This window comes from Pelecanus crispus, chromosome 3, assembly GCF_030463565.1.
Source record: "Pelecanus crispus isolate bPelCri1 chromosome 3, bPelCri1.pri, whole genome shotgun sequence".
Lineage (NCBI taxonomy): Eukaryota > Metazoa > Chordata > Aves > Pelecaniformes > Pelecanidae > Pelecanus > Pelecanus crispus.
In genome coordinates this window covers 55,747,249-55,760,399 of record NC_134645.1, presented here as the reverse complement: position 1 = coordinate 55,760,399, position 13,151 = coordinate 55,747,249, and the positions used below count along the sequence as shown (strand labels likewise).

The window sequence follows — 13,151 nt, the reverse complement described above, 5'->3', positions numbered from 1 at the left end:
AGTTTTGTGAATGGTGGAGAGCCTTTTCAATGAATTTAGAAGTTGCCTTCATGGTATGCACAAGTTAGGGGGAGGAGGATGGAAGGGAAGACCTCTGCTGTTGTCTCTGCTGCTGATTAGGTTGACTGTCTTGCATTATGTTTGTATTTTTGAACCTTTGTTTGTTTGATGTACCTTTTAGTTTAGGCTTGCCACAAATTTTCTCAGAAACAAATATATTACATATACATGTATGTTTACACTGTGTTCTCCTAGTGACACTGGCTATACATCCTCTTTGTTGTACGTTGCCTATACTTTGCTTGATTGGAAAGTTGCCCTTATGGGTGTGAAAAAACTTGGGATAAATATACATGGCTGTGGCAGGAAAATACAGAAGGTTGACTATGGTTGGGATTTATTGATGGATTAGCTTTCTAAAGAGATGTTGCAAGTAAAAATTCTTTATCTTTAACATAATGGTTTAACTTGTTCCCTACAGGAAAGAGTGCAAATCAGAAGATGCTACTTGCAAGATCTCTGAATCTGACCCTGAGGAATTATCAGATGAAGCAAGTACTGACACCTTCTATGGAACTTCTCCTCCTAGTACACCCCGCCAGATGAAGCGTATGTCAACAAAGCATCAGAAAAATAACACTGGGAGACCTGCTAGCCGCTCCACTTTGAAAGGTAAGTGTGGTGTTTTGTTTTTTTTCCTAAAATGACCATAAAGGCATAGTAGTAGCCCTTCATTACTTGACGGAGGAGATATACAGAAGATGGAGCCAGATACTGAGGTGCAGCGAAAGGACAGGAGGCAGCTGTCATAAGGTGGAACAAGGCAAGAGTCTTTTGGGTATTAGAAGAAAACAATTACCATGAGAGTGGTCAAACAGTGAACAGTTTGCCAGAGACGTTTTTGGGTTATTGAATCTCTGTCTTTGTAGATTCCAAAACACAACTGGATAAGATCATGAGCAGGCTAAACTAGTTTTAAAATAAATCCTGCTTTGAGCAGGAGGTTGGAAAAAATGACCTTCAGAGGTATTTTCCAGCCAATTTTTTTCTGCAGTTCTATGGTCTCTAGCAATGGTGATGTTGCTTCTCTGCCCCAATTTCATGTTCTGAGGCACTTCACAGTCTGTTTTATAGAAAAATAGTTTCAGTGATTATTCTTTAATCTGTAGTGTCACTGAAGCAATTAAATTGTAGTTACAGCTGTTTACTTCTGTTGAGGCTTTAGTCATAAAGTCATAACTGGGAAAAAAACAAAAGATACTTGATATGTGATTTTTCCTAATGTTACTAAGTAATGATATCTAATGCTAAATAAAACATTTTTAGGTTGAAGTATAAATATTAAGCTTTTCTTTCTTTAATTTTGAGCAGATACAGAATATGGTAATTGCTTACTGAAAAGGTAGTTTTAAAAAACATGCAGTAGCTACATCATTTTTTCAAGCTGCCCTTCCAAGAAAAAAATGTGCAATTTTTAGTGGTTTTGCTGAGCTTGTGATGGGTGCAAAAAAGCCATTTTTTAAGATCGTGTGTTCAGTATTTTCATAGAGAATATACCTAGGTTTGGGTGTTTTGTGTGTGTTTTTTTTTTTGTGGGGGGTGTGTGTGGGTTTTTTAGGTTTTAAAAAAAAAAAAAAAAACCCAAGCCAACCAGTGTCAGACAAGGTTATTTGCCAGGGTTGTTATGGCAGCTTGACTATTGCCAGTTAATACTGGAAGCAATTTTTAAAATTGCCTCATATGAAACAGGAAACATTATCACAGAGTGCATTTACTTGCAAGGATTACATTTTCATGGTAAAGTGTAGGGGAGAAGAACGTAAATGGTTTAGTGTGAATAAGGGAATACAGTCTATTCTTCAGTTGCATAGAGTTGTGGAGTGCAAGCTCATAAGAGAAGGGCCCACGCAAACATCTGCCAAAGCTTTTGGTTCCCTTCCATTTCATACAGCCTCTAAATAATGTCACTGTGAAGACAGCATTCACCAAAAGACCTCTTCCTTAAACTAAATTGAAGAGAAATCTAATTATACTTGCCAGTTAGCTATGTAGGCATTGGAGTTGCTAAGCTTCTTTCACTGGCTTTTAATTGTGCCTTTTGGCTAAGTTAAACTCTTATAATGCAACATTAACTTTATTTAGTTCTGTATATGGTAGTTATATAATAACTTTCCTTGCTTTCTGTGATTTTTTTTCTTGTTTCTTTCTGTGCTTTAAAAAAAAGGTTAGTTTCTAAATGGAGGAATTGTGATACTAAAGAACTATAATGCCTAATATTTCATAATAACCCTTTGGTGCTGAACATGTATTGAGGATCAATACCTTTATGAGAAGTAGGGAGCTGTTGTTTATCCCTGCTAATAGATTTTGAGTTTTTGGAGCAAGGTCTCCTTCTTTCTACTTGTGAGGGGAATGGTTCTTGCTTCTGGAATAATAATACCCTGTTCTTGATCACCGTGAGTGTATTTTAAAATATGTTGTGGTGGGTTGGGTTTGGGTTTGGTGGGTTTGGTTGGGTTTTTTTTTTTTTTTTTTTTTTTTTTGATGAGTTGGATAGTGTTTTATTGTGTAAAATCTCTTTTCTGGAAAGTTCATAGTTTATTTTGTTTAACTCTGCCTATATGTACAATCTCAGAAAATTTATGCTGTATTGTAGAAAAGGAAGGGGGAAAAAAAAAACAGAAGCCCACCCCAAAACCAACAACTTCAAAGTGGATTAGTTGATTGACCTTGAATTTGTATGCATAAGCTGTTATTGAGATTGAATTGGTTTTACTTCAGTAAGAGAATTCATTCAGGGGTTAGTTTGATATAACTAATCAGTTTAAAAATTAAATTTGAAATAATTTTTGGGATGTTTACATATAACACAGATTTAATTATCTTTATTTAGACAACTGAAAGAATTTTGGGCATTAGAGACTTGCTCACTTGCATCTCCAATCTTTGTTTAATTTCTGTCACACCAAGTTTCTTATAACTTGCATTTAGTACCAGAAAAATAAACTGATGCAATAATCTGTTTAAAGTAGTTTCTGAATCCTTTCCCTTCCAGCCCAAGACCCATGGGATTTATGTTTTCTAAGCGAAATGCATTTCAGAGTTGCTTCTAAGACGTGTGTCTCCTGCCTGTTTTTCCTCAGTTGGAGGGTATGGAATGTCAGTCCAGTGACGCTTGCTTACTTACTGAAGTATTAGCTTCTTGGACTACATTTTAAAAAAAAAAAAAAAAAAAAAAAATTGCCCCTGTTTGCTTTTTAGTATGAAACTTCTGCAACTTCATACTTGAAGGGGAACCTCTGTCCACCCCATTTTCTTACCCCCATCAAGTTCCTCAAGTTCATTTTATCATTTTTTTTTAATAAGCTGTTTCAGATCTCAGACTCTACCATGTGCTCCCTCTCGCCAACCAATCATTGCTTAGTCGTGAAACCTACCTGCCCCATGTAACACTAAAGGTAATTGTAACTCAGAATTTGTTATTACAGCTGAACTTGTCTTACAAGTTAGTTTAAGTCTATATTACAAAACTGCAGTCGAATTCGTAGTAGGAACTCATACAGTTATGACATTGATACTTATTTATTGCAGAATTGTCAGGTATATTTGAATCATTGGCATCTGTTTATTTGATAAAATGAGAGGATTTTGAAACAATTTGTAGATTATTGTGCTTGGGCTTTGTTAAGAATGATGAATATTCAAGTATTAAGGCATTTTGGGTGTCTAATAATGAATTGTGTTTTTAACTTACCTTTCTTTCAATGTGTTTTGGTGGAGTGGGGAATCTGAAGATTCATATTGAAGGAGAATAGAATGTTAAAAATACAAACAGAAGGAGTTTAGAGGACTTCCTGGTAGCTACAGTGTAAGTTCAGAAAGTGATCTTTAAATGTGCCAGGGTTTTTACTTATTTTGCAAGGTCACCAAAATCTTGAACATCACAAAAGTTGATCTATTTCTGATCTACCTCAGAGTCTTAGGGATGGTGGTGGGGGTGTATGCATGTGTGTTTCATCTCTGCCAACCTCCCTCATCTGCCGCCTTCTTTACTGCCAATGCAGAATGTGTCTTCCTGCTGCTTGCCTGTCCTAGGTTTTTGGGCTGTTGCCTCTTCATGGCAGTGCCAGCTGTGGCATGAAATTCAAGCAGATATGCGCACAGGACTTTTAGTCTTGTGTCCTGTCTGGTGCTGGTTAACCTCCTGAGTTAGTAACCAGTGGGGGTGAGGTACCGCTGTCTGACAGTAGTGTTTCAGTAGATAAATGTAAAAGCAATGATAGTGAATTCTATAGCAAGTTTCTTTGAATCACTGATAGGTTTCCATTGCCAGGAGAAAAACTGTGTTTGAGTTAGGTTTTTGTGCCATCTGCTCTTGTACTTGGTAGTTATTCAGAGAAAGATGTATGGATATCTGAAATAAAAGTAGTATAAGAGGCATTAATAAAGTCCGTATTTGCAAGAAACAGTTCCTGTGGTCACTTTGTGATAATTCTTTCTTCCTTGTATCCTTCAGAATATAATTACTTTTTTTCCAGAGTTAAGTGCCACTGTAGGCATTGTGACGTGCCCCAATCCTATACAACTATGGCAAGGGTTAAATTATATTTTTTTAGATATGGGGATTGGAAGGAGGCAGTGTGGCAGGTCATGCCCTTATTAACTCACTTACTGCTCATTAACAGCTGAAAACAGGGTTTGTAATGGAAACAAGCTAAGGAAGGTGCTCTGACCACGTACCTCTCCACTTTCATTTCAGACGTCTCTGCAACCTTAATACAATGCCTTTGTGTGCATACATTTGATAGTCTTTGAGCTACATTACCACACCAGTTATTTTCCATAGAACTGCTGTATTACATAAGTAGAGATTGTTTGGAATTTTGTGATGAAGGAAATGGATTTCTGTACGACTGTACCTTCTTTTGTTGCAGATGCTGGAAGATATGTAGTGAATGAAACAAGAATGAAGGGCCATCTGATAATTAAGTCAGTAAAGTGCATCATATGATAACAGCATTCTGTCACGAAAATTTGTGTGATGCTAGGCAAATAGCACAAACTAAAATCTTCTGTTTCTTGTTTTCCTAGAAGGAAGCTAGAGATTCTGGGATGTGGTTTGCAAACTGTTGAGAATTCAAGGTGCAACTGAAGTCAGGGAGTATTGAACACAAAGCGCTCAATGTTCTGAAATGTTGAGCGATAGCTCTTCCCATTTTTGGCACCCAGAAGTACGCTGGCTGGACAGATCTTTCTCTATCATGACTTTCCATATATAGAAAGGGAATAATATTATTCTTCCACTGAGCAGGCCTGTTTTGCAAATGAGCTTATTAGTATTTCCAGTATTAATGGATGTTGTAGTGAGGAGCACAGTAGCAAAGACTCTAAGGAAATTACTACTTCTAGAGTGGGGAATGAGCCATGTGCAGCAGATAATCAGTCACAGTGAACAGTAAAAAGAAGACAAAGTGTTCAACCATCGTTCTGAAGGTCTTCTGTTCTTGAATAAGCGGGGGCCCTGTAGCCATGTAGCTTGTTGTGTTACAACTGCTGGTCCCAGGGCTGCAGCTAGTCTACATACAGGTGCTTCTCTCCAGCCTGCCACCAATTCCTTGAGAGAGAGAGAACCACTGCTTTAATACCAAGTAATTCCTCCTGTCCCAGTCTGCAAGGCCTAGATTGAAGTGCTTTTGTTAGTGCTGCAGAAGAGTGATAAAAGAACTTCCTTTTCTGAGGAAAGAATGGGAAGAGGAGATCGCACAATTAGGCAGGAAAGGGCTGCTGTTACGTGATAAGGGAGAAGGCGAGTGTTTGTGTGTTGGGAGAGTGGGGAAGTAGGCTCCTGGTGTTAAGGCAGTGTATTAAGACTACAGAGGGGTTCCCAGAACTAAGATCAAGCCCCGCAGGAGCCAGAATTGGATCATTCAAGCCTAATTTCAGAATCTGTACATGTTCCAGTTCTTATGAAATTACATGTGCAACTGAGTCTCTTTAATTCTCTTTGACCTGGAAACCTTAATAATGCTCTGTTGCATTTTGTGGTTTTGTTTGGGAGGTTGTGTGACAAATGTATGGCAAATGAACTTGGAAACCATTCTTTTCCTTTTGGTCATACTCAGTTCTCAGTAGATGGCATACTCAGGATAATGAGAATTCTCTGAGGTCCTTTCTACAAAAGAAGAGGTAAAGCAAGACAAGAAAAAAAATTCCTTTGGTGCTATCATTGATTTAGCTATACTAATGGTAATTTCCAAGACTATGTTTTACTTCTACCCATGCCTATTTTGTTTTATTGGTATTAAACAATGTTTTATGCTCAGCCTAAGAAATGCGATCAGAAACTGGACTGAACAATGTTTTTCTTGTTGCTGCAGTTACATTCTTTTATTTTTTTTCTCTTTTCTTACAGAAAAGATGAGTGTGCCAACTCAGTCTGTGCATAAAGACAATGGGAAAATGATTGAGAATGTGGAGGAGCATAGCTATAAGCAAGGGAAGAAGATCCGAGACACCCTAAGGACAACAGAACGAGATCACAAGAAAAATGTGCAGTGCTCATTTATGTTAGACTCAGTTGGTGGGTCTCTGCCAAAAAAAACAATTCCAGATGTTGATCTCAATAAGCCTTACCTCAGCCTTGGCTGTAGCAATGCTAAGCTTCCAGTCTCTGTGCCCATGCCAATACCCAGAACTGCGCGCCAGTCTTCTAGGACTGATTGCCCGGCAGACCGCTTAAAATTCTTTGAAACCCTGCGGCTTTTGTTAAAACTTACCTCAGTCTCAAAGAAAAAGGACAGGGAGCAAAGAGGACAGGAAAACACCTCTTCTGTCTGGCTGAACCGATCCAATGAACTGATCTGGCTGGAGCTGCAAGCTTGGCATGCTGGCCGGAGCATTAATGACCAAGACCTCTATCTCTATGCAGCCCGTCAAGCTATCCCTGATATCATCAATGAAATCCTCACCTTCAGAGTGAACTATGGAAGCTTCTCCTGTGTAAAAAATGGAGCCAGTCTCAATGGTACTTCAGGAGAAGGAGTTTGCAAAGCAACACATGGAACTAGTGCTTTGGGTTACTCAAGTTACCATGAACACCTCCATCGCCAGCGGGTCTCATTTGAGCAAGTAAAGCGGATAATGGAGCTGCTAGAGTATATAGAAGCACTTTATCCGTCTCTGCAGGCTCTTCAAAAGGACTATGAAAAGTATGCTGCAAAGGACTTCCAAGACAGAGTGCAGGCGCTCTGCCTATGGTTAAATATTACAAAAGACTTAAATCAAAAGCTAAGGATTATGGGAACTGTACTGGGCATCAAAAATCTTTCTGACATTGGCTGGCCAGTGTTTGAAATTCCTTCTCCTCGACCATCTAAGGACAATGATCCAGAGGGTGAAGTTGATAGGGAAACAGAAGTAAAGGAATCCTCAGGAACATGCACAGAGGAGAGTGATGGTGAAGAACAAATATCTGAGGAGAATGTTGAGGAACTTAGACAAGCCATCAAGAACAATTTTACTAATAAGCCAAATTTTGACTTTCAGGACCATTTTTCAAGGAGGCTTGATAGGCTTGAATCTGAGGATGACTCCACCTCTTGGGTTATTCCAGAATGCAGTGCTGAGGCAAGCTGCAGCCAACACTGTTTGACCTCTATTTACAGGCCATTTGTAGATAAAGCACTGAAGCAAATGGGGTTGAGGAAGCTAATTTTAAGACTGCACAAGCTAATGCATGGTTCATTGCAAAGGGCCCGTATGGCGTTGGTAAGGAGTGATCACCAGCTGGAGGTAGGTTGCTACTAGTGTAAATGCATGACAGGAGTATCTCCCCTGCTGTATTGTTTCTAACTGAAACTGGAGGAATTGGGTTCTTATGAAAGTTTTGGTTGCTTTCTTGGTTTTTGAAAGATAGTGTATGTTGTGATTAGAGCCCAGTTCTGCTTCCACAGAAATTAATCTGTCATTTGACCTGAATTAGAATTTGCGGGAAGCCCAAGCTAGTCCTCCTTTCTTCTTTGTAATCAAATGACATTTTTATGATCGCATCTTTACTCATTACATTTTCTAATGTTGAAAGCCGTAAGTCAGAAAAATGACAATAGAAAATTAGGCACAAAAGTTGAATTGTGAGAAAAATTAGCTATGGAAGCAGGCATTTTCCTTTTCTTGTCTTCAAGACTGGATATCTCTCTGCAAGACATCCTTTATGAAAACGCCACTATTTTGGGTTTTTCCTTACCTAAATGAGTGAAGTACTGTCGTGGCATGTTATGCTTGAGGCCAGGTTGGATAAATGAATGGATTGTCTTAACTTTGAAATCTATGAAAACAAGTCATGTTAGCATGTTACATTCTTCAGCTGGCTCTTAGTGTGTGTGTGTGTGTGTGTGTGTGTGTTGGTTTTTTTTTTTTTTTCCTTTGGGTCATTTTATATTCTTAATTAAGAATGTGTGTTAATAAAAACAACATTATGAAATAAGCAGTAAAAGGACAGTAGCTGAAGTTTCATGTGGTAAGTTGTAGTCACTAATTCTTTCAAGGCAGAATATTATTTCTTAATATAAACTGTTACCTAACTTGTAGGCATTTTTATATTAGGAAGAACTACTAGTAAGGATTACTTGCCCTCCTCGATAAAATGGCACTGTGTGTGGGGCCTAACCATGGATTCTGGATGAAGGAATTTCTTAGCCAACATTCCCGTTCTGATATGGATACCACATGTGGTCTTTGACACTTTGCTGCTCTCTTAGTGTTGGCTGTCACATTTGCAAAAGGAGCAAGAATTATTTATCTCCGTTGGAGGTTATTTTCTTTAGGATGAATAAATTTATATTTATAAAGTTATTTTGATTTTGAAAAAGCTTTTATTCATATGTTGCTAATGTAGATATTACTGTAAAAAATGAAGCTGTTAGTTAAATTTTTATTTATTCTCTAATTGGTTTCCACTTGTGTTCTAGGAAGCTTTACATTAAGAAAATCTTTGTGTATTTCTAGAGAGTCACATGCCTAAGCAAAACCTGCAGGTATCCATTACAGTAACCAAAAGTACCCCCAAACCATATATACTTAGCTAGAAAGTTCAGCTTAATATATAGGTAGAAATACCTTTAAAAAACCAAAGGAAATAAAACATAATTTGAGGGTATTGAAAACTACTTAGAATGTATTTTTGAAATTGCTAAATACCTCAAACGTTTTGACTTCATAAGGGTTCTTAAAATAAGTTAATGAAACACTAGTAGCTGGAGTCTCTGCTGCAGCTTCGCAGAATTAAACTTTTTGGTGATTTAACGTTGGATGACTTGTGTAAGATGTAAGGTTAATCTTTTCTCCCTCCTTCTCTACACTTGTGACTTCTTTGAATGTACATTTTCAGTTATTACATTTTCTTTGGAATATTGTCATCTTTTAAGAAATGGCTTTATGACTAAAGCTGAATATTATAAAATTGTAAACTTCTTTCCTGCCCCAAAATTAAAAGAATGCTGTCAAAAAAAAGAAAACCCTATTTGTCAGAAGTGTGGTACCTACTGCAGCAAAAGATGACATCAGACTAAAATAGAAGAGAGATGGTTTTGAGTTGGTTGGTCTTTGCATTCTGACAGTACTTTGAATGCAGTGTCGTGGGATTTTTTTAGTGCAGTTCAGTTTGATATTTGTATGCAGGCAGAGCTGTTAGTGTTTTGTTAATCTTGGTTACTTCTGCTTTTTTCTATATCTTGACTCTGTGTTCATGTGTGTACATACACTTTAAAATCTCTGGACATACTTTCATTTCTGTTGTTACTTAAACACTGTCTTTCATCTAAAATGTGCTTTCTGGATTCTTCCACTGTATGCATTTTAATGCTCATTTCATCTTAAATGTATGTAAATGTTTATACAGATGGCTGGTCTTAGTGTTTTGTAAAGTACAAATTTCATTTGTCATAGGCTCTGATACATTAACAAGGCTTGGGGCACGATAGAGTATTTTATGTAGAAGTTGTATGATTTGATTCTTAAAGAGAATGGCTAATATTTCTTTACGAAATCAGAGTTGTTATTTTAGTAAACAGTATTCAAGCCTGTGTACCCTGTTTGTTTATTAACTCGCTGCACTTTTGAGTATGGATTTTGTGTATGATCTCAATAAATGGCTTGGACCTTGTTTTCTTGGGGGGTTTTATGAAGTATTTGGTAGTCACTTGAAACATTTCAGATTGGCCCGCTGAAGACTAAGATTAGTCAAATTGAACAATAGAAATTTACGTGTCTAATACTAAGCCCTAATGTCACGTGCTGTTATTCTTAATATTAGAAAATGAAATAACACAATTATTCAATTTTGTTATTTTTGCTTATAGACTAGTTCTTTAATATTTTTATAAGAACTAAATTTTCCGACGCTATGCTTGCATCACAATGAGGATCGTATTTCTTAAATATTTTGTTGTACAGTAGAAATGTAGTATTTTCATGATCTTTAGCTCTGGTGCTATTCTGGTGCTATGCATTTCTTTAAAAGAGAGAGAGTAAAAAGACGACATTAATATACCATCTAAGAAGATAAGTTCTTATACTGAGATCAGCTAGTGATTAGACTTCAACTAAACTAGGTATAGAGGAAATCCCCACTTATGCATGTTTGCTATCTCTGCATAATGAGCTAGTGGTTTTATAAACCACTTAATCTGCAGCATATAATGTTTCGTGCCAACGTTAGACAGTAATGAATATGCTATTCCATCCCCCATGACAGTTGAGAAACATCACAATATTAAAAAATAAAAACACTAAGAAAACTGACTAGCTGTAATTTTGTGTGGCTCTTCTGAGAAAGCAGAGCTTGTACAACACTGTAGGCACAAATGTCAAAACTGTGTGTGTAGGTGTAAAGGAATAAACAATTTCTTATTTTTTTATTTTCTGCTAGATGATAAGCTTAAAAGTGGCTTGATTTTTTTTTTTTTTTTTTTTTTTAACTTTCTAGGCAGCACTTAATCGTTTGATCTAATGTCTGGTAATTTTTTTCCCCTCCTTTGAAGTGATGTTATTTAAATTTGGCACTGAAGAAAAACCTAAAAAATGCTAGTTATGTCTAATATATGAATGAAGGATATTCAGGTGTCATAGTTAGCATTGTGAAGTGAGAATTAGAATGAAACAAACTTAATCTGAAACAAATCTCATCCTTAGATGTTGTACGGTGTATTGTTATCTTTTGAGCTGCACACATATTGCAGTCCAAGTTTTCTTCATAAGTTAAACCCCAGAGTGCCTCCGTGTACAGCTTTGCTTAGAATGTTACCACAAGGTATATAGTTTAGATATCTAGGATGTCTATTTCAGCTAGTTTCAATTGTTTTCTCTAATTAGAAATGTCATTTCACTTAAATGTAATCTTCATTTAGATGAAAAAATAAGTTTATTAATTGAAAAAAATCCACTTGATCTCTTTATATTTTATCTTCCTTTTTTAATTTGTTTCAGTTTCTTAGCATCTACCAAAGTTCATAAGTTATTGTTTCAATAGTTTTATTCAGTTTAGCTAGTGACTCTTTCTTGACTATTGCATTACTTTACAATGTGGAGTTTTATATATTATATGCACTATGTATTTGAAAAAGAAGGAGGTTAGTCACCTGACATAGCTAAGTGTGAACTTGTTTGTCTAGATGTAGTCATTAGTGTAAGACCTTTTGATTTATTTTTTTAATATGTTTTGACATTCTCAAGTATTGTATCTTATAATGACCTGAATATACATCCTATATATTATGTTAGGCTTAACTTGTATGTTCATTATAACCTCAAACAGCAGTTTCTTCCTGTGTAGTGAGGTGATCTCCAGCTTTAATGGATGCTTTAATAATTTTAAAACAGAAACATAAAGTAAGAGATTGTTTTGTTCACCCCAAAGGGTCCATAATAGTTTTCCTCAGGATGGTAATCCTGAAATTAAGAAAGGGAAAAAAAAAAAAAAGTTAGCTTAAAAGAAAACAGAAAGAGAAATTGAAATTTCTGTGTTGATTTGCCAGTTAATAGAATCTTACCTTTTAAAAATGGACTTTTGTGCATGCTAATATAAACAAATGCTAAATCCTAAAGCATTTAAGAATCCTATTCATGATACCTATTTCTTGTTACAGTTTTCAGAATTTCCAGATCCCATGTTGTGTTCAGATTACGTGCAGTTATTAAATTCTCCACCTTGTTGTGAGCAAAACTGCAGCACTGTATCATGGGAGGAGCTGAAATCCATGGATTTACCATCTTTTGAACCTGCATTCTTGGTCCTCTGCCGAGTCCTGCTCAATGTTATCCATGAATGTCTCAAGCTAAGGTTGGAACAAAGACCTGCTGGGGAACCATCTCTTTTGAGTATTAAACAGGTTTGCTTCAACTGTTTCTTTTTTATATTTCCTATTTGAAATTACTTTGTCATTTCATTATGATAAGGTTGTTGGTTTAAAGAGGATTAGTTTAAGAAATGACAATGTATAATAAGGTAATAACTTTTATAAATAGTGTTGTATTTCATGTAGAGATCTGGTTTTTGCATAGTAAACAACTGGTCATGTATACCTGTCTGATTTAGACTTCCAGGAATAAAAACTGGTGATTAAAGAATTATCAGCCAGTGAAGGTAAACAGTATTTGTTTCATTTGCATTATAAGCTGTATAACCTTGTCCTAACACATCTTCCTCCATTTGGGTTTCTTAGGCAGCGTAACCAGTTTTAAGGGGCTGTATATTTCTTTTTTCTTTGATTTGATCCTTCTTTCTTTGCAAATGTAAGACCTCTGCCAACATGCAGTGGACACATAGTAGAAGTTGATTAAGAAGAAAAACAAAATGAAAAAAGAAGCTTCTTTCCCAGCATATTGTTTTATGTAAATATCTGATATTTTCTGTGGATAGTGACCCAAGATTGTCAGTCCTGTTGCTGGTTGAGAATGTTGTATGAGGATTTCTTTTCTGGTGGTTATCTGATACAGTGGAGGCTGTTTAGATCAATGCTGTTTTTTGAAGTCTAGTCCAGGACATACTAAAATTTTCTAAAGTCATCTCTGTGCTCTCTGACAAGTATAACCAGATCAGGGTTTTATCAGGTGGTCTTTACGGGTAAACATTTAAATAAGCTCTTGGGCTGATTATG

The 13,151-nt window shown here is 36.4% G+C and overlaps 1 protein-coding gene across 1 annotated transcript in view; it reads left to right on the top strand.

Annotated features, from left to right (window-relative positions):
* The window catches only part of MAP3K4 (mitogen-activated protein kinase kinase kinase 4), a 74,574-nt gene that overhangs the window by 16,005 nt on the left and 45,418 nt on the right, over positions 1-13,151 (top strand). The window contains exons 2-4 of the mRNA XM_075707697.1: positions 482-672; positions 6,413-7,791; positions 12,141-12,383. Of these exons, the coding sequence (XP_075563812.1) occupies positions 482-672; positions 6,413-7,791; positions 12,141-12,383 (1,813 nt within the window). The remainder of the gene's footprint in view (positions 1-481; positions 673-6,412; positions 7,792-12,140; positions 12,384-13,151) is intronic.